The 24122-nt window shown below is 33.2% G+C and overlaps 3 protein-coding genes across 7 annotated transcripts in view; 2 read left to right on the top strand and 1 right to left on the bottom strand.

Annotated features, from left to right (window-relative positions):
- The first annotated feature begins 2570 nt into the window (after window positions 1-2570).
- LOC101491619 (transcription factor GTE1-like) lies at window positions 2571-12869 on the top strand. Of its 2 annotated transcripts, none has more exons than XM_004509553.4 (8): window positions 2571-2730; window positions 3314-3529; window positions 4285-4362; window positions 4649-4873; window positions 5749-5847; window positions 5962-6020; window positions 12104-12254; window positions 12386-12869. In XM_004509553.4, the coding sequence occupies exons 1-8, from the start codon at window positions 2635-2637 to the stop codon at window positions 12569-12571; spliced, it is 1110 nt and encodes a 369-aa protein (XP_004509610.1). In that variant the 5' UTR covers window positions 2571-2634; the 3' UTR covers window positions 12572-12869. The 2 variants fall into 2 exon arrangements, with proteins under 2 accessions (XP_004509610.1, XP_004509611.1); XM_004509554.4 differs by having other exon boundaries at window positions 12358-12496.
- A 2401-nt stretch (window positions 12870-15270) lies between these two features.
- LOC101492134 (uncharacterized) lies at window positions 15271-18462 on the top strand. 2 transcript variants are annotated; one of them, XM_012718341.3, is made up of 5 exons: window positions 15271-15637; window positions 16243-16645; window positions 16988-17065; window positions 17406-17497; window positions 18324-18462. In XM_012718341.3, the coding sequence occupies exons 1-4, from the start codon at window positions 15339-15341 to the stop codon at window positions 17460-17462; spliced, it is 837 nt and encodes a 278-aa protein (XP_012573795.1). In that variant the 5' UTR covers window positions 15271-15338; the 3' UTR covers window positions 17463-17497; window positions 18324-18462. The 2 variants fall into 2 exon arrangements, with proteins under 2 accessions (XP_012573795.1, XP_004509612.1); XM_004509555.4 differs by lacking the exon at window positions 18324-18462 and having other exon boundaries at window positions 17406-17708.
- An 859-nt stretch (window positions 18463-19321) lies between these two features.
- The window catches only part of LOC101492474 (actin-related protein 2/3 complex subunit 2A), a 10368-nt gene continuing 5567 nt past the window's right edge, over window positions 19322-24122 (bottom strand). Inside the window, exons 5-10 of one of the 3 annotated variants that reach the window (XM_004509556.4) lie at window positions 22719-22796; window positions 22419-22551; window positions 22247-22338; window positions 21101-21157; window positions 19944-20015; window positions 19322-19824 (exon numbers count right to left, since the gene is read on the bottom strand). In XM_004509556.4, coding sequence (XP_004509613.1) covers window positions 19789-19824; window positions 19944-20015; window positions 21101-21157; window positions 22247-22338; window positions 22419-22551; window positions 22719-22796 — 468 coding nt within the window. In that variant the 3' untranslated portion in view covers window positions 19322-19788. The other 2 variants (XR_003474291.2, XM_073363410.1) reach the window with 2 other exon arrangements.

Genomic DNA, 24122 nt, shown 5'->3' with positions numbered 1-24122 from the left:
CTTACTTTTGCCTTTTTTAGGTGCACCCTTTGTTTTAACCTTATCAACAGGTGGACACATCGACGTAGTCGATGGATACGCAAACTCACGTAATTTACCTTTTTCACTATCACTTCTATTTCATGTTTCACAGATAATTCTGAAGGTTTACCCGATCCATCATCATGAAAAGTTAATTTAGTCCACCAAACATGAATAACGTTTAACGGAATGGAATGGAGGATCATACTATATCTGGCTATCTCACATGCACAAGGTAGACCATTTGTTCTCCTAACTGTGCAACGACATTCAGACTTATCTATACCTACATACTTCACGCGATCAAACTTTGCCGCAATGTGATCTATTGCATTTTTGGACACAACACCACGCAAATTGGCGTACAATCTGTTGCTACGTCGATGGACCTTTTGAATTATGCTCTTTTCAAATGATGCTATTATCTCACTGTGTTGTAACACAATCATGCTATTGATGGTTTCCCAAACACTACATATATCACCAATGCTATCTTGTAATATTCGTTTCAAACTCCAGTGCGCCGACTCAACCATTTGTGTTTGTAGTGTTTCCAAAATGCATAACTCTATTTGTCCACGCCTCAACAAATCTTTCCTTGTGAGGAATTAACCACGGGTCATGTACATAATACTTAAAGATATAAGAGCTACTACAAATTCCTTTAAAGTTAGCCAAATTCATGTAGTATTGAGTCACATCATAACTGTAAACAAGAGTCTCTCATGCCTCCATTATTTGCACCTGCTTCTCTTTTGGAAAAACAGTCATCTTGCACTTCGCATTGACATTTTAGCATACATGAAACAAGCATAATAAATTGACTGTCTTTGGAAAAACATATTCAACCGCGTTCATCAAAGCAAGATCTCTATCAGTAACAATTACTTCAATTTCACCACCTGTAATATGTTCTTTCAACATTTGTAGTGCTCATGTAAAATTATCAGTACACTCAGATTGTAGATACGCAAATCCCATACAAAATGTCATTTCAGTAGATGTAACACCAATAAGTTCAAATAATAGCATTCGATACCTACATGTCTTGTATGTGTTATCTAAAATCAATATTATGTGAAAATTATTTACAAGAGTGATAGCATCTGGATGAGTCCAAAAGATATCCCTCAACTCATTTGAACCATCTACCTTCCTATATCGATAGACGTATTTGTCGCGTTCTATCAATGTCAAAAGATGTTGCATTTCCATTCTATTACCTCTAAGTGATGAACGATATGCTTGACGTGCATTGTAAACTTGTTTTATTGTCGTCAAACTTGTAACATTATGATCCTTTATTGTCATCAATATGTTTCTTGGTTTGATCATATTTTTCGTCATATCACCAAGTACAACTTTCTCTTCCTGAGACAATCGGCCTAAGAAAGCATGACCGGTCAATTTTTTGGCCAATTTGTGGTTATGAACACCACATATTACATGCAGATACCATCATTCACCAACATTTGATGGTGTACCTCTCAATTTAAATGAACATTCACATTTTATACTCCAAGTACTCCTCGTAGGTTTAAGATTCTTCCAAGGTCTATATTTACCGCTTCTTTCACAATCAAGAATTAATTTTGTCTTTGTTCTTGGTCGTGTTGTCGCAGTTTAGGATCTAAAAATAACATTGACAATTCCATTTTCCCTTCCAACATTTCTAGCCCATTTTAATAAATCATTTCGCGTATCAAACATCATGTCGATGCTAAACACATTAGTCAAATCAACCATAACGTCTTCACCTCCCTTGTTCATAGCGTCATTCATTGCATCCAAATCATCATACATTTCATCTAAATCACGTTCCAAACCGTCATCCATATCTTCAAAATCAGGTTCCAAACCTTCATACATTTCATCACTGTTGTCTCCCCATTAATCCATTTATCTACATCCATAACAAAGGAAAACAAAATTTTCAATATTTTGTTTAACATATACGTGAACTTCAATTTACGTAGGTTTACGTGAACTGAGTTCACGTATTGTTCACAATCTGAAATCTAGTAACCGTACGTGAACTCAATTCACGTAAACCTGCGTAAATTGAAGTTCACGTACATGACTCAATTTTCAAACTTCATTGATTACGCAATCTGAGTTCACGTACGTTTACGTGAATTCAGATTGCGTACATATTGAGGGTTGAATTGTCAAACTCCATTGATTACGCAATCTGAGTTCACGTACATTTACGTTAATTCAGATTGCGTAGTTTCTGAAATTTTTATTTTTTTTAAACCATACGTGAATTCAGGTCACGTAACACACCAGAACGTACGTGAACTCAAATACAGACCAACAAACATACCACAATGTGATGATCGTGTTGTAAGTTGAGTGAGTGATATAAGTTTTTAATGATTATCAGTTATGGTTAGTGAGATATGGTGATTTTTTTATATGAGTTATGAGATGGGTTGAATGTCGATGAATGTGAGTTATGAGTTAATAAATTTGTAACATTGATAAAAGGGCATTTTGGATATTTTTATTTTTTATATAATTTTTAGGGGTGTGAGTAGCGATTTGAGGGGTGTTGGTAGCTATTAATATATACACTGCAAGGGAAGCGTAGAGAAAGGGATTTTGGTGAACATGGAGTCAAACTTACAGCCACAGCCATACGTTGTTGAAGATCGTTTCGAGGGTTTTAGAAATTCGGTTGACGAAATTCTCACAAAAGTTGAAAAGGTCTTTCAAATTTTTATCAATTCCTTTTTTACTAGCTACATTCTTTCATTTTCTGCATTTATATTTACGTGTTTTTGTTTTGTTTCATTTGTTAGATTTAATTAGGACTATCTTTTATTGATGATGATTTTGCCTTACAAATTTAATTCCAAATCAAATCTATTAACTAAATTTGAGTTGTTATTATTATTAATTGATTTTCTGAATTTAGCTGTTTTATCAATTATGCTATTTAACCCAAAATTTAAATGAATCTATGCTTGCGTGATTTTTTTTCAATCACTATAGTTAGCAAATTTTTGTTAATGGATTGCGTATTAAGTATATAATATTTCTACTTTTTGAAGAATTTGGAACTAGGGCATGAACCTGAAGTGTGAATAGTCTGATTTTTATTCATTAGCTTTGATTTGCTTGCTATAATAGTAGCTGTATTGCTTTTTTTTTTTTTTTTTAATAAATAATCTGGATTCGTGTTTGGGTATAGTTGTGTCAATACACCCAATTAGGATGCAGGAACAGCATGGCAACATGTGACATAAGCTTGTATAATATAAGTTTTGAACTGTGAAATCTTTTACAGCTTGAGAAGCAAGTGGTCGAGGTTGAACAGTACTACGAATCCGCTGGTAATGCTCAAGGAAATTGTTCTAAAGGGGGTTCGGTTGTAAAAGAGAAGAGCCGGGAGAAAAATCTTGTTGGTACTAAAAAGCCGTTGCAAGATGCATTGCGTACAGAAACCGCTGCTGCAAAGAGGATGCAGGAGCTAATGCGCCAGTTTTCCACAATATTACGTCAGGCAAGTGTGGATACTTTGCAATTTTTCTTTTATTTAATGATCTATATGAATGTACTTGTGGCAGAAAAAGGGAGGCTAGGGTTTTAGGAGTAATAGCTGGAATAATTCTTGTATTTCAGAATGATAGCATACAGCCATATATAGTCATTGTAACAAGACTTAAAAATGGAAATATAATCACAACTATTCACAGCTCAATCATATCATAATTGCTCCTAGTCACTTCAACCCTCATGTCCTTCCTCCATAAACTTCGACATAGCTGCCATACCTCTATCCGTTGTACCGGTATTGCTTTTTTCTTGTCAGCTGTCACTCTGCCATTGACTACATATATGTGGATACAATATACTCAATTTTGAATTGTAAGGATATTACTAGAAGCCTTGGTTTGTTTTAATTTAGTCATGAATTATTTCTCTCTGACAAGAGTGGAGGCTTGCACTCTGTATGGTTATCAATATTTAATCATTTAGCTTTAACTTTTACTTACTTTTTTTTGTAGATGTGTAATACTTTTCTTTTAATACAGGTTAATTTTTGTACTCATCAAGAGTGTCTATTTTTTATGTCATGATTCGTTTAGCAGACTCTACCTAGTGAGGTTTTATCTTCCTCAGGAGTCATCCTCAATTCTTAAGATCAATTTTTTCTCATTGCTAAAATAAGTGGTCTTGTCCCCTCTTCTGTTGAATATATTGACCCTATCAAGTATCCTGTGAAAAATCAATAGTAATATATTTGAAGCTTTTCAGATCACTCAGCACAAATGGGCTTGGCCCTTTCAAGAACCTGTAGATGTAAAAGGTCTTGGGCTTCATGATTATAATGAGGTAATGCCTTTTCTTCATTTTGAAACTTTTCTCTTGGCGTAGGCTATAGTCGCCATTTATGCATAATTTAAATTTTAAATCTTTCTTTCTACCTGTAACCAAATATGCTCGCGCTTCGCACACACTAGTTTGAAAAAAAGGTTTAAAAGTTGGTTTGGTCTATGTTTCTATAAATGTTAGCACTAGTTTCACTGCTTGACTATCTATCTTCTATTGCAGAGTTATTTGTATACTGTTTGTCTTTGATTGTATCTCTAAAGTAATCTGTTTGTTTTTCTGCCTTTAGATAATTGAGAAGCCCATGGATTTCAGCACTATAAAAAATAAAATGGAAGCCAAAGATGGCACCAGATATAAAAATGTCCGGGAGATATACGCAGATGTAAGGTTGATATTTAAGAATGCAATGAAATACAACAATGAAAAACATGATGTCCATGTTATGGCTAAGACCTTGCTTGAAAAGTTTGAGGATAAATGGCTGCAACTATTACCTAAAGTCGCTGAAGAGGTAAGTTTTATTACATGTATGTTAAGGAGTAGTGTAAAGCTAATTGTTGTCAATTTGGAGGGATTTCCCGTATAAACATGGCTGTCAAGATTGTGATTGTATGTATGAGTTTGGAGGGTTGGAGCTATCCCAATCCCAGGGAAAACTTATTTCTGCTTGGATCCTGCTGGCTTATAGGATCAAAAAGATAGGATCCAGCCAAATCCACCATAGCCTCAAAATGCTCTTTGATGGCTATATTTCAGATATTACCCATCCCAAAAGCAGAAGATACCAACTGGAAATTATCCCAAACCAAACATATTCCCAATCGCTGCAGTGACCTTTCTGTAACTGAAATTTGCTATCAAAATCTGACATTGCTGTAACTGATTGTGGGTTGGTCACATGGGAGATGATGCCTGATCTTGCTGTAACTGCCGCAATGCCCTAGTTTCTTTGCTGCTGTGCTACTCGTGGATCTATTGATGTGGGCACAGGAAAGATGTGACTTGAGAGGAACCCCCACTTACTAGTTTTGAACTTCATGTTTTTCAATTTTCATATTTTCAATTTTTGACTTAGTAGACAATGGACCACCATTTGATCCATTTTTGACATAGTAGACAACAGACCACCAATTGTTAACTGTCTAACACAACCCTCATCTTTTTTCCTCAGAATGGAACACTATACATTGTTTGATCCATGTAACCGATCTCACTTAATGGGAGTTGTTGTTTTATATCTCTTTATTTTCATCTTCTATTTATCTAAATGAAGTTATTCTTTTATACCCCAAAAAAATCTATGCAATTTTAGTGGTTGCACTTGTAGTGACAGCTGCGATTTTGTCTTCCAATATATCATTACCTTTCTATGTTTAATTATGGTAGGAAAAGAGACAAATAGAGGAAGAAGCACAGGCACAACTAGACATTCAACTTGCTCAGGAGATGACTTATGCCAATATGGCTAACGATTTAGGCAATGAGGTTGTTTATTGTTTACTAGCATTGTGCTTTTCAGTGCAAATCATTTGTTTGAGCTTTGATGATATTTAGGAGCATATTATATGATTTATGCTGTCAATTACCTTGTTTTTTCAGCTTTACGAGGTTGATATACATTTGAAGAAACTCAAAGAAATGGTCATTCAGAATTGCAGGTTTGTCAAAAAAAACAATTCATCATTTTTCCTTTTTACTGTAGTTAAATTGTAGTAGAAACTTTTTATTCCATCTATAATATTTTGCACCTCTAATGTCACTGTTATTGAGGTTAAATTTTTATTGAAGTCTTATGATTGATATTAACATCAAAAGTCGCTTAAGTTTATTAAAACTGGGGCTCTTTGGTGTTTTGGTGAAATTTAATGCATATTTTTTTCTATTTGAAAGATGGTTCCTATAAATGGAAAATTAAAACATTCATCATATTTCAAATTGCAATCACAGTTTGACTTGACATTCCATTGCCTTTCTATATAATTGGCTCAAGTATGTTTTTTGTTCCTAACATTATACTAACTTTTGGTTTTAGTTCTTTACTGTTTTCTTTATTTTTGGTCTCTTAGGGTGTGTTTGGTTTAGATAGAAGTTGTGAAGAGAGAAATAGATGAGAAATATAATAAATTTAATGTATTGATTGGTATAAGAGAAAGAGAAGAGTAATAGAGGAGAGAGAAATGTTGCTTGTTTATAGAAGTACAATAATGCCTCTTGTTAAATATCGTTTCCATCAAAATTAATTTTATTTATTTATTTAAAGTTAAACTAAGTTAACTAATTAATTAAGTTTTGTATTTTAATTTAAATTACTGAGTTAGTTAATATTTTGATTTAATAGTTTTATTATAATTAACTAGTTAAATATTTTTTTAATAAGGAACTAGTTAAATAAAATTTGTTTAGTATAACTAATTTTTAATATAATTATTAATACTTTAGTTATTTTTCAAAAAAGAAACAATAGAAATATGTTATTAAAAGCAACCAACAACAACATGGCTTAAGTTATTAAAAGCAAAAACATATGAAATAGGCATGGTTAAGTGCATATTCATATTACTAGAGCATGAGTAGAAATGGAACATAGTAACACTTTTGTCTTTCTCTTCAAAATCGCCTCTCAATTGCGAAGAAAGCGAAAGGTGGTGGGGTCCACCATTATTCTTTCTCGTTTGATACTTTATCGCTGCAACAAACAAGCGAAATGCTATGTCTCTTCATAACTTCTCTCGCAGCCATATCTCTCTTTGATACTTCACCTTAACCAAACACACTGTTATTATTCAAAAGTGGACACTTTTAATCCGTCATTAAATGATCTCTTTTTAGGCATGATGTGGTAAACAGAATGTCTCATCACCACTGCTACATGCATTATAAGTTACACATTGCATTAAATATTGTCCACCCAACATCCTCTATTCCTATTCTTCCATCTCTTCTCTTGTTCCACCTCCCCTCTCCCAACCAACCGCAAACTAACCCTCCTGCTCCGAAGGCTGCCCATGCATGAACTCCTTAATTTACCTCCCAAATTCCACTTATAGGAATAAAATAATACAACTCCGTTGTTAAACCACCATTTGAATCTCTCCAAAACTAAAAAGGAATCTCTTCACTCACTTCCTTCTCGTGTCTTTGGGGCTACATGTTTTGTCCATAATCTCATTCCTGGTCTTGACAAACTTTGAGCTCGATCACTAAAATGTGTCTTTCTTGATTATCATCAGTCCCAAAAAGATTATCGTCGTTATTTTCATACTCTTCGCGATATCTCATATCAGCTGATGTCACATTTTTTGAGTTTGTTACTTACTATGAGTCGCTTCCTGGCCCTTTGTCTGCAACTCTTCCCGTGGACCTACCAGAGTCTGTTTCACCTTCTCTTTTACCACTAGAGCCCATTACGTATGTCGCACCTGAGACACTTCTGATGGCCCCTTCCGTTGTCCCACTTGAGACTCCTCTTGTGGATCCTCCACCTGTACAACCTCTTCAAACATATCGCCGTCGTCAACCACCATCGGTTGTACATGTCCCTACACCCGTTCTTGATATCGAGGTCATTCCAGACGCCCCTTCGCCGCCACCTCCTCCTTTATCGGATCTGACCCTTGATATTCCTATTTCTAATAGTAAAGGTATATGTCCTATTCGTAACACATCCCCTCATTATATTGGTTTGAGTTACCATCGTCTTTCTCCTTTGCATTATACTTGTTTGTCTTCCCTGTCTATTTCTAAATCTCCAAGTGAAGCTTTATGTCACCTAGAGTGGAGACATGCAATGATTGACGAGATGTGTGCACTTCAGAGTAGTGGTACCTGGGAATTAGTTCCTTTACCATATGGAAAGTCTTTAGTAGGATGTCATTGCCTTTATACGGTGAAAGTTGGTCCTGCTGGTAAGATTGATCGTTTTAAAGCTCATTTGGTGGCAAAATGGTACACTCAAATTTTTGTCCTCGATTACAGTGAAAGTTGTCATTGCCTTTATGGAAAGTCTTTAGTAGGATGTCATTGCCTTTATACGGTGAAAGTTGGTCCTGCTGGTAAGATTGATCGTTTTAAAGCTCATTTGGTGGCAAAAGGGTACACTCAAATTTTTGTCCTCGATTACAGTGACACTTTCTCACCTATGGCTAAGATGACCTCTGTTAGACTACTCCTCTCTATTGCAGCCACCAGACATTGGTCTATACACCATCTTGACATTAAAAATGTTTTTTAGCATGGTGACCTTGAAGAAGAAGTATATATGGAACAACCACCTGTATTGGTTGCTCAGGAGGAGTCCTCTACCATGGGTTGTTGACTTCACAAGTCTCTCTATGGTCTTAATCACTCTCCTCAAGCTTGGTTTGACAGATTTAACACAGTAGTGGAACAATTTGGTATGATTCAAAGTGAAGTTGTTCATTCTCTTTTTTAGGGCCACTCAACCCAAGGGTGCATTTACTTGATTGTCTATGTAGATGATATTGTCGTAACTGGTAGTGATCAGCAGGGCATATTTCAATTGAAACAACATTTATCTCATCAGTTTCAAACTAAAGATCTTGGCAAGCTCCGCTACTTCTTGGGTATTGTGGTAGCCCAATCTAAGGACGATTTAGTAATTTCACAAAGGAAATATGTCGTGGATATTCTTGAAGAGACAAGTTTATGGAATGCCAAGCCAATTGACACTCTTACGGATCCAAATGTCAAACTTCTACCTAATCATGGCTAGCCATTTTCAAATTTAGGGAGATACAGAAGATTGGTTGGTAAATTAAACTACCTCACAGTCACCCGTACAGACATTTCTTTTGCAGTCAGTGTGGTAAGCCAATTCTCAAACTCTCCTTGCCAATAACACTGGGATGTTGTGATACGAATCTTGAAATAAATTAAAGGTGCTCCAAGAAAAGGTCTAATTTATGAAAACAGAGGACGTACTCAGGTAGTTGGTTATTTAGATGTCGATTGGACAGGCTCACCCATTGATAGACGATCTACATTTGGGTATTGTGTATTTGTTGAAGGAAACTTAATATCTTAGAAGAGTAAGAAACACAGTGTAGTTGCAAGATCTAGCGCTGAAGTTGAATACAGGGCTATGGCATTAGTGACTTGTGAGCTCATTTGGTTGAAACAGTTACTCAAAGAGTTTCAATTTGAAGAGGCAACACAAATGACATTAATTTGTGATAATCAAGCAGCATTGCACATTGTCTCTAATCCGGTTTTTCACGAGAGGACCAAACATATTGAGATAGATTGTCACTTTTTAAGGGAGAAGATCGAATCGGGCGACATCACCACTAGCTTTGTTAATTTCAATTATCAATTGGCAGATGTATTCACTAAGTCTCTTAGAGGTCCTCGAATTAGTTATATATGTAACAAGCTTGATGCATATGATTTATATGCTCAAACTTGAGGGGGAGTGTTGAAAATATATTTATGATTTTTATATTTATTACATATCACATCATATCATGTAAATAAGGATAATATCTCTCATATTTATTTTTTGTATTTATTGTCTTGAGTCTATATAAAACTGACTCCGTTGTGTAGTTCAGACACACGGTTTCACCATATGTCTCTCATTTTCTCTTATTCAACAATAATAAATTAATTACAGAATAATCAGTCAATAAATGATTGATTCTCAACCATAATTTGGGATCCAACACTCCCCTTCAAGTTGGGTAGTAGATGTGAATCATGCCTAGCTTGGGCCTTAAGTTCTCAAATTAGACTTGTGAAGGGCCTTGGTCAGGATGTCTGCAATTTGGTTCTTGGAAGGGGTGTATTCTAGCTTGATAAGGAAACATATTTTCAAGGTACATAAAGTTTGGATATCATTAACGATAGTGCCATTGCATGACATCTTTCTCTAGATTTTAACCACTTGATGCAGCAACATAGACTGAATAATTTTCTCTTCAAGGAAGTAGAGACCCAACATGTTTCCTTGGTGTGGCCTGGTTTTTTGCAGTGATCACACATCCTCTGGATTTTTTGTAGTTTCCTTTCACAGCCAAGGCTGAACCTCTATTAATGGAGATTTAATTTGTGCTTCAAAGCATGACTTTCTTTTGGCTCTCTTCTCTTCTCACTTCTGAAAATACTTCTCTTATGTTGGGCACATGTTTGGTTTCAAGGATCCTTCCTCTTACCTCATCTAGATTCTTGTTCAGGCCAAGGAGGAACCGGTAGATTCAGTCTTTCTCCACCAGTTTTTTTGTACTATTTGCTGTCTTCAGAACATTTCTATCCCATATCCTCATAGACATCCAGCTGGTTGTTGCCTGTAATGGTGAGGGTATGGTAATAATCAGTGAATGTTGTGTCTCCTTGTCGCAGTTAATGCAAGACACTCTTGATCTCAGATATGGCAGAAGTATTATCAATATTCGAGTATGTCTCCTTGACAGCGCTCCAGATCTCAGCTGCAGTGCTGTAATACATGAAGTTTTCCCCTGTGTCAGTGGTCATTGAGATCAGCAGCCATGTCATGACTAAGCTGTTCTCTAGCTTCCACTTTGAGTAATTGGGGTCCTTTTTCTCTGGCTCTTTAGCATCATTAGAGATGTAACTGGACAGACATTGCCCATTGGGAGTAGTTTTGGCCATTTAATTTGTAGCCAGTGATGGGTACAATAGTATTTTTGGTCAGGCTGGTAATTGTGGAAATTCCAGCTGCCGTTTTGGAGCTTGGGTCGGTGACCGAACTGCTTTCTTCAGCCATGGAGGAATGATGTTTCTCACTTGGACCAGGTTTGCTCTGATACAATCTGAAATGATTGTTTCATTTCTTGAATCAGAATGGTTACAATACTAGTTTAAATACAACAGGCCCTAGTCTAAGAAAGGAAATAAATCAGAATTAAAATAGGAGGGATTTACTATATAAGATGCCTGGATATTTGCTACAACTACCATTTATAATTTAATAAATTAATTACAGAATAACCAGTCAATAAATGACTGATACTCAGCCACGATTTGGAATCTAACATAGACTAATAGTCTAGATTATATGCTAAAATCTATGGATGTCTTGCATCCTGAAATTGGAAAATTGGTGACGAAGGATGAAATGGCCGATAGTTAATACGCTGGATTTTGTAGAGTAAAGAGGCTTAGAGATCTGGTACACTACACAGTCAATGGTGGGCTAATCTTCTGGTCTGCAACTAGGGAAATTGAAATGAAGCCTGTTAAAATTTTGAATTAATCCTGTTGCAATCTTTAAATGGTCTTGATGCAGGCTACAGACCATATGACTTGAATGAAATCCTAGGCCTTCAAATGATTATACAAACCTTGCTGCTGTCATGTGAACAGTAATTATTTTTCTGTTATAGGAACTAAAAGAAAATGTAAGCCAACAGAAACGTTGCTGCATTAAACTGCAATAGTTATGTCAACAGTGATTACTATACTGTGTATAGTTGCTCAAACAGCAATCTGATGTTTAAATTGTAATTGTCCTTTTTGTTATATCTGCGGGTCTCCTTGAGAGGAGGGGGAATTTGGAAGTGTTAGTATAGTACTGCTTAAAACTAAAGTCGCAAGGAAATATGCAACTGGGAATATTTGGTCTAGAAATGCTTTACACACACTTTGGTGTTATAAAGGCAAAACTTGTTTTGTGATGGTATTCTTTTATTTTTGGGGACATGGCTATGCTATTGTTTCGATGATGCGTATTTTATGCTGCTCACTGTTGCTAATGATACTATAGGAAACTATCTACTGGAGAGAAGAGAATACTTGGGACAGCTCTCACCAAATTGTCTCCTGAAAACCTCAACAGGGCGTTGGAGATAGTTGCTGAGAACAACTCAAGCTTCCATCCTACTGGTGATGAAGTGGATCTTGACATTGATGCTCAGGTCTGTCATGTTGATAATGTTTACTGTCAGTGTCATCCTTTATCAAATTGTGTATCCTATCCTATTTCCTGTTCAAGTAGTTTTTTGTTTAGCATGTTTCTAGGTGGTCATGTTTTTATCACTGTAAACAGAGCGACTACACACTGTGGAGGTTAAAGCTTTATGTGAGAGATGCTCTTGAAATTCAAGAAAAGACTTCGGGGGGCATACCTGTTAATGATACTACTGATGATAAAAAAAACAATAAAAGGAGGCGAGAAGTTTGTGATTCTCTTGCCAAAAACCTAAAAAAGACTCGGAAACTGTCGACTTTATGATTCGCTGGTGCAGTGATGAAAACTTTCAGAGTTGGATGATGCAGTAGGGCCACTGTGTATCTTCTTCTATAGTAAAATATGTGCAGCTATGTTTATGAAGCCAATCACTTAAATTTGCAGAAGCATAGAAGCTTACAGAAGTAACCCAGTGGAGGTGCACACAACACCAAGTGAAAGGGAATTTATATCATTATAATTTATATACTTTTGGGTACATATTTATAAGAAATGAAATGGAATATAAACTTGTCTTGTATATGTGACTGACTGTTGATTATATGAACGCATTTTGTGGCAATTATCCTTTTTAATATGTGCCATTGTAATGTAGCATACTAACGATCATGGATGAATTAAAAGTTTTCAAAACTATTTTAATAAAAAATCTCAATATTGTTTTTCTTCTACTTGGATCACAACACTACCAAAATACAACAACTCTAATTCAACTATTATCACCCGTCTAGTAAAAAGTAAGGTTTACTTACACAAATACTAGATTAGATCTCGTTTTCATAATCATGGATGGAGCCAAGAAGAATTAAGTGTAGAAGAATCAAATTTAAAAGTATAATTTAGTAATAAAAAAAATCAAATGCACAACATATAAATTTTTTTTAAGAAATTATAAGATATAATTTAGTTGCTTCAAAAATAGATAAACAAATTAAATTTTTAATAAAAGTTTGTTTTATATTTTATTTAGTACAGGTTTAAGGTTGAATATATTGAATAAAAAAAGGTTCATTATAAAAAATCATATAAAATTAACAAAATATAAAATACATACTAATAATAGAAAAATTTATAAAAGTTTGGAGGACCATAGTCTCTCCTTCTAGCTCCGTCCCTTTTCATATCACTACATTTTAACAAAAAGTTCTACTTATATTACATCATTTTTTAGGTTTATTTTTATATACTATAAGTGAAATAAAAATACAAAGTTAATTTTAATTATAACAACTTAAAAGTAATATATAAGATTTATAATTTGTTAACATTGTAAAATATCTGTATCACATCATTGCATATCAATTAAATCATATTGTTCAAGTATTATACCATGTCATAAGTTTGTTGATAACTTTCTTTTTAATATACTAAGTTTATTTAAAAGTTACTTTCTTTTTTATCAAAATTTAGTAAGTTACTTAAAATCCAATGACAAGGGTTTCGTGGGAGAATGCATAGATAGATGGTATTCCTTAGTGTTATGTTTGAGTTTTTGATGTTCAAAAATATATTATTTTTCATAAAAAAAATTTAATCTTGATATGGTGTACAAAAAATATTTCTTAATGTCTTAGTCGAAAAACATTGTCTTCAATGTGAGGATACACGTGGCTTTTATCAAGTAGCTTAATGTGTGAGTTGAGGGACAGAGAATATGGGAACTAACAAACCCAATAAGATTTGACTAACAAACAAAAAAGAAGAAAAAAACTGAATTTTAATTGGACATCGATTAAAACTAATTTACACGATTATGCGTGTTCTTTTTTCTCATTAAATTATAGGTTAAAAATAAGATATAATGCATATATAGGGTTATTATAAAAAAAATTACATTTTTCAATCACAAACAAGTAAAAAATAAAATCATTATTGAATCACAACCATTTGATTGTTAAATATATTTTAAATTTTATTATAACTATTTTTAAATTCTGTCTATTGTGGTCGTTTTTTACTTTTTAATTTATAAGAATTAAATTCTTAAAATATACTCATTCTGTTCCTAAATTTTAGAGACTTGAACATCAAAAATAATATTTTTCTTTTATATTTTAAAAAATCTAAATATATGTATTAAATATTTTTTTTTTACTTAATAAATAAAAAATAATTAAAACTAAATCTATTTAAGGCTATATGTGTTTACATTAAAAATAAAATAACAACGATTCTCACAATAACTACTACACAATGTGACTGTACCCCCTTTTGTAAAATTGAACGGAGTGTTAGGCCAATTTTCTGCGTTATAACAACAATTAGATTTTTCAATCATAACAACAATTGCTTTGTGTGCTGCAACCAACATAATCATGAGGTTATTCTTATTCCTTTTCCTTTTCCAATTTATTCATTTTTTTGCTTCATGCCTTTGTTGTACATTTGTTGCTGCACCATGTTTTTTTTGTTTAAATCAATTATATGGAAGAAAAATATATATAATGTTTATATGTAGACATCTATCAATGTAATCATTGTCTGGAATTGACTTCTTAGTGGTGATATGGCTGTTGATTATACATATAGATATTTAATTTTTCTTTTACTTTTTCATGGTATGAGTTTAAGGAACAAAAAAAAAAGGAATAAAAGGGAACATCATGGGGGTTAGCACATGGATGCAGAGTGGGATTGTGGGAATAAAAACGTATATAATACCCAATAATTAATAATACCAATATTAGTTCTAATATGTGGTTGGTCACAGTAATTAGGGATTCGGACACTTTAAGTAAGTGGTTAGGAATTTGATATCTGACTTTTGTGTATAGAGAAAATTCAATTGAAAGAAAAGAATTTAACTTATGTGTCTAACTAATTTTACGAAAATAATTAGTCAGAGTTTAATGGTCATGTTGAGATAAGAGATTATGCGAAGAGATTAGTTATTAAACGACAGTGAATATTTCGCACCTATGGTAATAAAAATAATAATAACAACATTAGTAAGAAAGTAACAATAGAAATGCTACAAAGTTGAGTAGCATTTGAAAGCAAAGTTTTGAGATTGGTTGATATAATATCATATATGGTCCTTTCTTTGGAAAAGCATAACAACAACATGTCCCCTTTTGATTCTTCTCCTCAAAAAACAACTGAGACAAGTCATAGCACAAGCAACAACAGCACTAGTCCAAGTGGTGGTGGTGATGTGTTGTTGAAATGGGGTCATAGAAAGAGATCAAGAGTCTCTAGAACTTCCATTGAAGATTCATCATCTTCTGTTCAAAGGAAACTTCTTCCAGCCAAATTTTCTTCTGCATCTATGCCACCTCCACCTCCACTTACTGCCTTCAATGGCAGAGGTACAAAACATAATAGCCCTAGGTATTATTAATCAACATTTTCATTTGTATCTTACTTTCTTAATTATGCTTAGTTTTATATATAAAAAAAAAAGTTTGTTTGATAAATAATTATAATTTGCAAAAACATAGATTTGCTTGTGCTTATTTTAGTTTCAATATTCTTATTTGGTTTTGTTGTCAATGAAAAACATTTTGGTTATATCACATTTGAAATATTTGGGTGACCCATTTTTGTCATTCCAAAATTCTTTCCAATTTTCTCTAGATCTCCTTCTTATGATTTTGCCCTTTATCTTGTCATAGATATTGCAGTCATACTTATGGCAAATTCTTTCTATTCTTTATGCTTCTCATTTTCTGCTTGATGTATCTTTTCCTCTATTCAATTTGATTGACTTAACTTAAACTTGATAACAAGGTTTTATGGAACTAAGCTGTGTCCTTTCCCTTATCTTATCTTTGTACTTGTAAAAGTTTACTAGAACTTGATGCAATGAAAACACTGGCACTTCATATGACACTGACACTGACACTTAACACGACACTGACCACTGGTACTTAGCATGACACTGACACGTAGATACCAGCAATGATTTGAACATCGTTATTTTGAAACATGGTTAGGAATTTGGAAGATCCTTCAACAGCTGCTGGAACAGCAAGCGAATCGCCTTCAAGAATAAACCAAATTGTTTCTAGATCTGCAGCACAAAAACTAAAGGTGCAGCCTTCTTCTGGATCAGCAAAGTGTAAGAAGCCTTCATCAACAACAAAAGTCACTGAGAGATTAATGAATGGTCATCATGTTGATTCATCTTCAATTAAATCGAAACACGAAAGTCGAGTTCCAAATGCTGCTGCTGCTGCTAATAATGAAGAGAAAGTCAGTGTAGAGGTAATTGAGTGGCCAAAGATATACATTGCTCTGTCAAGAAAGGAAAAAGAAGATGACTTTCTTGCAATGAAAGGGACAAAAATCTCTCAAAGACCTAAGAAGAGAGCTAAGAACATTGACAGAACTCTTCAGGTATTATTACTAGATAGAAAAAACAAAGCTAAGTAAAAGATATATACAACTATATATGGCTTCTTTTCTCTCAAAACTTCTATTCTATGCTTGTTTTATAATCTCTGTAGTACCGAGACTTCTGATCGAATGTCTGTCTTGATGACCAACGCATCTAGGAACACTGATACATTGATTACATTCAATTAATTCATTTTCTCAAATTATTATTGATGTCGACATGTCAGTGTTGTGTCTGGTGTCTCTGTCAGTATTTGTATTTCATAGTTAATAATTTATAACTAAAACAAAGATACAAATTGATTCCTTATGATAGTTAATATCATTATTATTGGTTTACAGTATTGTTTTCCTGGGATGTGGCTATCAGATCTAACAAAGAGCAGATATGAGGTTAGGGAGAAGAAATCTGTCAAGAAGGTAACATTACCTTTTTCTTTTTTTCTATTTTATTCATCTGGTTAAATATATTTTTAATCTCTATAACAGAAGTTTTAATACATTTTTTAAAGTCTGAAACATAAAGAATTTATACTATGGACTAAAGGGACACATTTTGGTTAATTTTAGTGATTAAAAGCATATTCATCCCTTTATGTTGTTTATTTTTGTTAATATTATGAAGAATACTATTATTATACAACATTTGATTAAATTTTTGTATCTACATAGTGAAACTATATATGTATGATTTGTTATGATGTTATATGAATTATGGAAGAGTGAAATAATGTTTATGGGGTTTGTCTTGAATATGCAGCAAAAACGTTGTAGAGGCTTAAAAGGAATGGAAAGCTTGGAAAGTGATTCAGAGTAGCAAGCACATAACTTCAATTTTTCACTCAAAACTAGGTTGGTGAGAAGTCAAAATTCATGAGAGAAAAAATAGCTTTTTTTTTTAAGTATTATTTAGAAGCGTTGGTATGACATTACTTAAAAAGTTAATAGTAGTTTTAATTGGGTCCCCTCCATTCATTACAAATGGCATTGTATTGTATAGGGATTATTATATTATTTTGATTATCTTTGGAATTTTAATATGAGAGTGTAGGAACATTCATTATATGTGGGACCATTTTGTTTGAGAATATCTAAAAAGTACATAGGAAGGGTAATTTAATTTGGTTCTCATATTTGAAAATTGATAGATAAATTGCTTTAATTTGAACTTGCATTCTATCACGGGTTGCTACTTGTTTCATTTATTGTATTTGAAGCTCACTTGCAAAAATTAAAATTGTCATTTTTTGTTGCTTCATTTGTTATTGAATATATTTTAGTTTTTTAAATTTTATTTTAGTCTCTATAATTTTTATTCATTGTAATCCACAGAATTAAATGAAAAAATTATTCGTTTAGTCTTAAATTTAATTTGAGTAAAAATAACAAATTTTTTCTAAAGATTAAAATCAATTTTATAAGAATCAAATACTTATTTAATCCAATATTTAAATGCAAAAACTAACATATTAAAGAATGGGATTAGTGACTATACACTAACAGAAAATATAAATTATTGATTATGTAATTATTTTATGATTTACACTCACAATGCACGTTACTGACAATATATACAAATGTCTAGTAATATTTTACTCATGCAAATAATTGTCTTTAGATATTTTAAAGATAATATTTATATATTATGTTATGATAAAATACAGCTGAATGAATGCAGGTAAGAAATTTACAGCTCACAGAGTGGAACAAATATGAATGGTGTCCAATACACTAGTTTGTGCCCCTACCTAAAACCAAACTCGAATATATAATGTAACACATGGTTCCACCAAGAGTGCTTATTAATTATTGCCATTGGTCACTTGGTTTTAAAATGTTCAAACTAACGGAGTTACCTTTTGTTTAAAATTCTAGCTAACTAAGGGGGAAAATGATGTTAAAGCCAACCAAACTTGATAAAGTTGGTTGGCCTTTTGAGAAATGAAATAAATCTCTAGTCAATGACTTGGTGTAGTGTTTATGCTAGTTGTATTTATGGAGAATCTATGAAATTGTTTAGGTTAAGACCATATATTATGTTCTAGGACTTAAATTAAAAAAATAAAACTGACTTTAGCATCTCAAAAATTATATTTATGTTAAAGAAATTTCAAATTATAAATTTTACATTGAAAAGTATAAACTTTAAACTTTTCAAAAATTAAAAATATAACTTCCAATGCATTTTCAATATAAAATTTCAATATTAATTTCTTAACATATATTTCTGTCTCAAACAATGCATCCCCTTTTTTTTTCTTATATTTTGCGACGGAGATAGTACCATTGAGGTATTTGTTAGCATTTGTCTATAAAAATTGTAACTAAACAAATTTATATATACTTTAAACACTATTTATTATTTTCATACACTTTGAAAACTAAGTAGGAGAAAAAATATACTTTAAGGACTAAATTTTAGGGTTTACTCTATCAAAAACAAACAAAATACAACTGCAAAGTAACATTATCAACAAGTCTAAGAAGTAATGTGGTTGCAAGATAACTCTCACGTGAAATACGGCCCAAAAGCTTCAACTGCTTGTTTCTTGTAATTACAAGCTTCCAAGCATGTTGCCTGTTCTACCAATACCATGCACCTATGACATATCTTTTTCAGGTCTCATGAACTACAATGTTGTAGTCCTGATAAGAAAGGATGCACATGGAGAGAGATTGAAAGAACCATGAATAATTTTACTAGTAAACACAATGAATTTGAACTGCAACTACATGTTCTTGCATCTGTTTAAACTTAGAACCCCTTAAAATGCTAAAGCAGCCTATTCATACCACCTCATTTGCAAGTTCAAACTTGCATCAACAAATTTACAATAAATGGAAAAAAGATGAATGCCTCAGATGATAAACAATTGTACATTTTTTTAATAACTAATTGGTCGGACGTTTTTCTTGTATTAGTATCCTTTTTCCTACGAATAAATTACAGGCACCTGGGGCAGTCTGCAAGAATAAGTCAGCAATTCATTAGATACTGAGCTTGTAGAGGTCAAAAAGAAGAATTGCATCTTCACGTTACAAGCACATGGAACATTCTGCAAACATGCACCAGCAATTCCTTGGTTGGCGATTTTATAGTCCAAAGAAGCCGAACATCTTTACTTTCTCATCAAGCTTCACCTTTATGAAAAGGAGTTGGTTCTTGAATCCTTGAGGCTCTATAATCCAGTGTAAATTTTTTCAGATTTGAGTATTATCAATATTATCATAAAACAGAAATAAAAATAATTTATAAATAAAAACATCACAAAACTTATTAAGCATTCACATAACGAACCAGCCGTTGGAAGGATCTGTTGTGTGAAGTTTTCTTTGAATTCTCAGGATCTGGTTTAGCACGACCCAAAGCCTACAAATTAAGCATAGGTCTTATTACAAATTATACTGTGTAAGCCAACAAATTGTTTAAGGAAAAATGATCACCAATGCGCTTATGTCTGACAAAAAGCAATTGATTCAAAACACGGAGATTGTCATTGGCCAATGCAACAGTATAATTCACTTCTATCATACCAATTCTTCAATGGATGAAATATAATTTGTGGCATTGTAGTTGGGCTCTTGGTTGTCAGTTAAATCAAATTAGGTTGCATTCCTTTGCAATAACAACAAGCCAATAGTAGGACAATATATATAAAATAAGTAAGGGAATTTTCCCTACTTACTGCACCTTTAATATCTGGTAGATGTTGTTCTAAATGCTAGATACTTAATAAACTGGATGTTATCTTTGGTTCTACACAACGAGACTCCTCACTCACTTTGCATCAAAAGGAACCCCTCCTCAACGTGTTTCTGGTTCTCCTTGCTTTGTTCACGATCCCGCTCTTGATTGTGATAAGTTGTTTGCTCACACTATTGAATGTGTTCTCCTAGGCTATTCCAGAGTTCATAAAGGGTACCTTTGTTATTCCCCTTCTACACATCATTTTTATATGTCTGTGAGGGTAACAGGTTGGATGCTGATGACATATGTACTTCACCTATTGGGGTGCTCATGAGCTGGCCGGGCTGGATGCATATGATATATATGCGTCAACTAGCTAGAGAGGGAGTGTTGATTATCTTTTATTATCTACGTTTTTTTCATTTATTCTTTCATTATTTCCTATTATTCCTCAATGTTGTTATTTAGCTTCCTTAGTAGATTCACAGTTGTGATCTCTTTCAACCATTAGTTTCCGGGGATGCCTTTTTATGTACAATACAACTTGTATATATAGTTGTTTTGTGTAGTCAAATAACAATAAGATCAGTTTTTAATTGATTTCAAGTCTAACCATTAATGTAATAACAAGTATGAGCTGTGTTACTTTTTATAGTCAAGCATATGCAGTAACAACAACTTCAAATTAGGGCTAGTTACTGATAAAAATGCTACTGTGAGCTACCACAAAAGTTCAATTGAACATGTAAAACAACATGCAAGATTACCTGAATCAAGGACTCCACGCGACGACGCATCCTAGTATGCATAAATCCCTCGGAGCACTGTTACAAATATGTATAATTGTAGTGTAATCAAACATCTCTTAGGCAGGTTTCTTGTAAAAATAAAAATAAATGCATCATTTGACAGCCAAACATATACAGGTCTTAGGAGAAACTTCCAATTCCTTTCCACAATATCATCCCTTCCTTTAGCATTACTTCTTCCATCTGTTATATAGACAATTTTTCGCGTCCAAATATACATCAGCAAGATCCATAACATATTATCATACCCTCTCTCTACCGCATTCTGCCAGTGCTTCTTTGGTTTTTCCATAAAAATGATACTTTAAATAATTTAAATCATCCGTAAAATATTTTACAGATCTTTTTTGTAAAACAACAAAAACTTGGTTTCAGATTTGAATAAATCCATCTAAACATTATATGTGAATTAAAATAACAAACTTTTGGTTTCCAAATTTATCATACCCTAATATATACAACTTCCCTACATTCATTAAACTATCGTATAAATTAACTTATTTCTAAAATGTATATTTGAATACAGTCATTTTAGCAAATATTTAGATTAAGAGTATATGTAAATAATTGTAGTTCGCAAGATTAAATTTTTCTATTAATTTGAGTTTTATCATGACTAAAATTGTGAAATTGTTGGATTCTTATTTCCTAGTATGGATTTGAAGAGTTTTACTTGTACTAATTATCTTATAACTTATTGATACGACGTTTGATGCACTGAATTATCTTTTAATCAAATTTTAGTATATTTTAAGATTTACTTATGAATTTATGTAAATAGGATTTAATTACTATGTACCGACAGTGTAAAAGATTTATATACGGACATCCAATCATATCCTTTTATTAAAAAATTGTTAAGATATTTTAGAAAATAACATTATGTGCTGTCATTGTGAGATATGATTCTGTGTATAAAACTTTTTTAAATTGTCGCGTAAATTAAAATAATCATATCTAATATGTAAAAGTCTAAAAGATGGTAATATATGACAACAAATCAAAGCTCTCTAAGAGCATTGCTGTGACTCAATAATGAACACGTGAAGTAATATCATATTAATGCATGCAACTGAAGAAGATTAGTAAAGAGAAACCCCCAACCTTAACATGATAACTAACATAGGCATGAAAAGTTGATAGACTCCATACTGTCCGATCCAGTTTCGGGCCTTCAACATGACGAGGGAAGATAACTGCAAAGTTGAATATATTACATTGCGGTGATAGTAGCAAAAACAAATAAAACATTGTGACAACTTATCTGGCCACTAACCAAATGATACAAATCCTGCATTTGCAGATAATGCATCAGTAGATACTCCTTTCAGTTCCACTGGAGGAGTATGAGACCACGAACAAGGAGGTGTATTATTAAGTCCAGCTGTACGCCTGGCTTCGACAAATTCCTAAATTATAATAAAGCTTAAATGTTGAAACCATCAAAACACCCAAACAAAGAGCAAAGCACCACACAAGAATGGTATGCAAGATGCAGCAAAAATGTTCCACTCTCTGCCCACTCTTTTTCATCCCTGTAACCCTGACAAGAAACAAATTACCTAAGAAACCATACCTGCAAGAATGAAGTTGCAAGGACGATGTCTATCGAATCGTTGAACCTCATAGGATACACCACAGTCACCTTATCCACCTGTCAATAAAACAAAACTATTTCATCGTCTAACCCTTAGGAATGCTTCCCTATCAAATAACTTAAATAGACCAATTCCATACATCAATCATGTAAAGGCAGTGTGACAAAAATTAAACTTTGAAACACAGTAGATTCAAATTAAAGAATTTTTTCTTTTGTTATTTTCCACTTTTTTTGTTTACTAACTAAAAACTAAAAGCACCTATTGTTGCAGGTTTGAAGACCACACAAATCAAACTGTCTCCTAATATCTTTACTAAACGATAAGTTTATTAAGGAGGTTCTTTGGCACAACAACCAATGTGGGGTAAGATTAGGCATTGTATTCTATTTGTTGTGAAGCAGTAAAGGGTTCTTTTAAGGGTGTCTACCGAAGTGATATGTTGAGGATTGGGCAGCTTTGCTCCTTTGATATTTGTATTTGACATGATTGTAATTTCCTTTTTGATAAAGAGGATTTCTTGTCCTCCAAATTCATTGCAAAACCTTTTGTTCCTTATCCTAGGGTGATCAGCTGAAATGTATCATTAATATATATTTAAGTAGTTTAAGTTGGTTATGTCCTGCAAACTTTGAGAAAAATTTGCTAAGCTACTTACCAGGACTTGGGAAACACAGCGAGAGCAAGACTTAAGGAGATAACTTGGTTCTTACAAATGGGGAAAAAAACACCAGAAGCTAGCTTTTTTGAAATTGAGTTAGACCTAGCCCAAACCCTAGATAGTAGAAGAGTTTATCCTAAATCTATTATTGGTCACCTGCATAATGTCCAATCCTACAAGCTTCACTTCAAATGTTCAATGTTGGGCATGAGGTGGGTGTATTGAGATCCCACATCAAGAGATATGGCTAAAGTAATCCTTATATGCAATTTCAAGTCTTTATGGAGAACAAAGAAAAATACAACAATAGATGAGGGATATTTAGCCTAGATACAATTGAAAAAAGTATCCATAGATCATGAAAATTGTAAATGAATGAGATCCACTTGATGAGGGTGTTGGGCTTCTTGAATTGGCAAAGTTGCTATTTGATGAATTGATCTTAGAAGCTCTGCTTTTTCGGGATGATGATAATGGGGGACAAGAGGGAGAATCTATTAGAAATCGACAATAATTTGGTGGGGATGCTTTTGAATTGTTGGCTACGTGCCTTATACCATACCCCCACTTTAGAAGCAGTGCATTGGTACACAGGTAAAGTAACAAGTTACTTCAGGTTACTTCCTGTTTCTCTACAACTCCTCTGACCCTTTGCAACGTGCTTCATTTCTTTGTCTTATACCAAAATTTTATCTTCAATGGCAACTCGATAGGCATTCCT

This window comes from Cicer arietinum, chromosome 7 (assembly GCF_000331145.2).
Source record: "Cicer arietinum cultivar CDC Frontier isolate Library 1 chromosome 7, Cicar.CDCFrontier_v2.0, whole genome shotgun sequence".
NCBI classification, from domain to species: Eukaryota; Viridiplantae; Streptophyta; class Magnoliopsida; order Fabales; family Fabaceae; genus Cicer; species Cicer arietinum.
Note: the sequence above shows the minus strand (reverse complement) of the source record. Positions and strands in the feature narration are given on the sequence as shown.

Excerpts from the sequence above, each read along its gene's own strand:
- LOC101492134 (XM_012718341.3), top strand. The coding sequence starts at position 15,339 with ATGGTCCTTTCTTTGGAAAAGCATAACAACAACATGTCCCCTTTTGAT. Across the intron at positions 15,638-16,242 it reads ACAAAACATAATAGCCCTAG|GAATTTGGAAGATCCTTCAA; the intron begins GTATTATTAATC and ends AAACATGGTTAG. Across the intron at positions 16,646-16,987 it reads ACATTGACAGAACTCTTCAG|TATTGTTTTCCTGGGATGTG; the intron begins GTATTATTACTA and ends ATTGGTTTACAG.
- LOC101491619 (XM_004509553.4), top strand. The coding sequence starts at position 2,635 with ATGGAGTCAAACTTACAGCCACAGCCATACGTTGTTGAAGATCGTTTC. Across the intron at positions 3,530-4,284 it reads TTTCCACAATATTACGTCAG|ATCACTCAGCACAAATGGGC; the intron begins GCAAGTGTGGAT and ends GAAGCTTTTCAG. Across the intron at positions 6,021-12,103 it reads ATGGTCATTCAGAATTGCAG|GAAACTATCTACTGGAGAGA; the intron begins GTTTGTCAAAAA and ends ATGATACTATAG.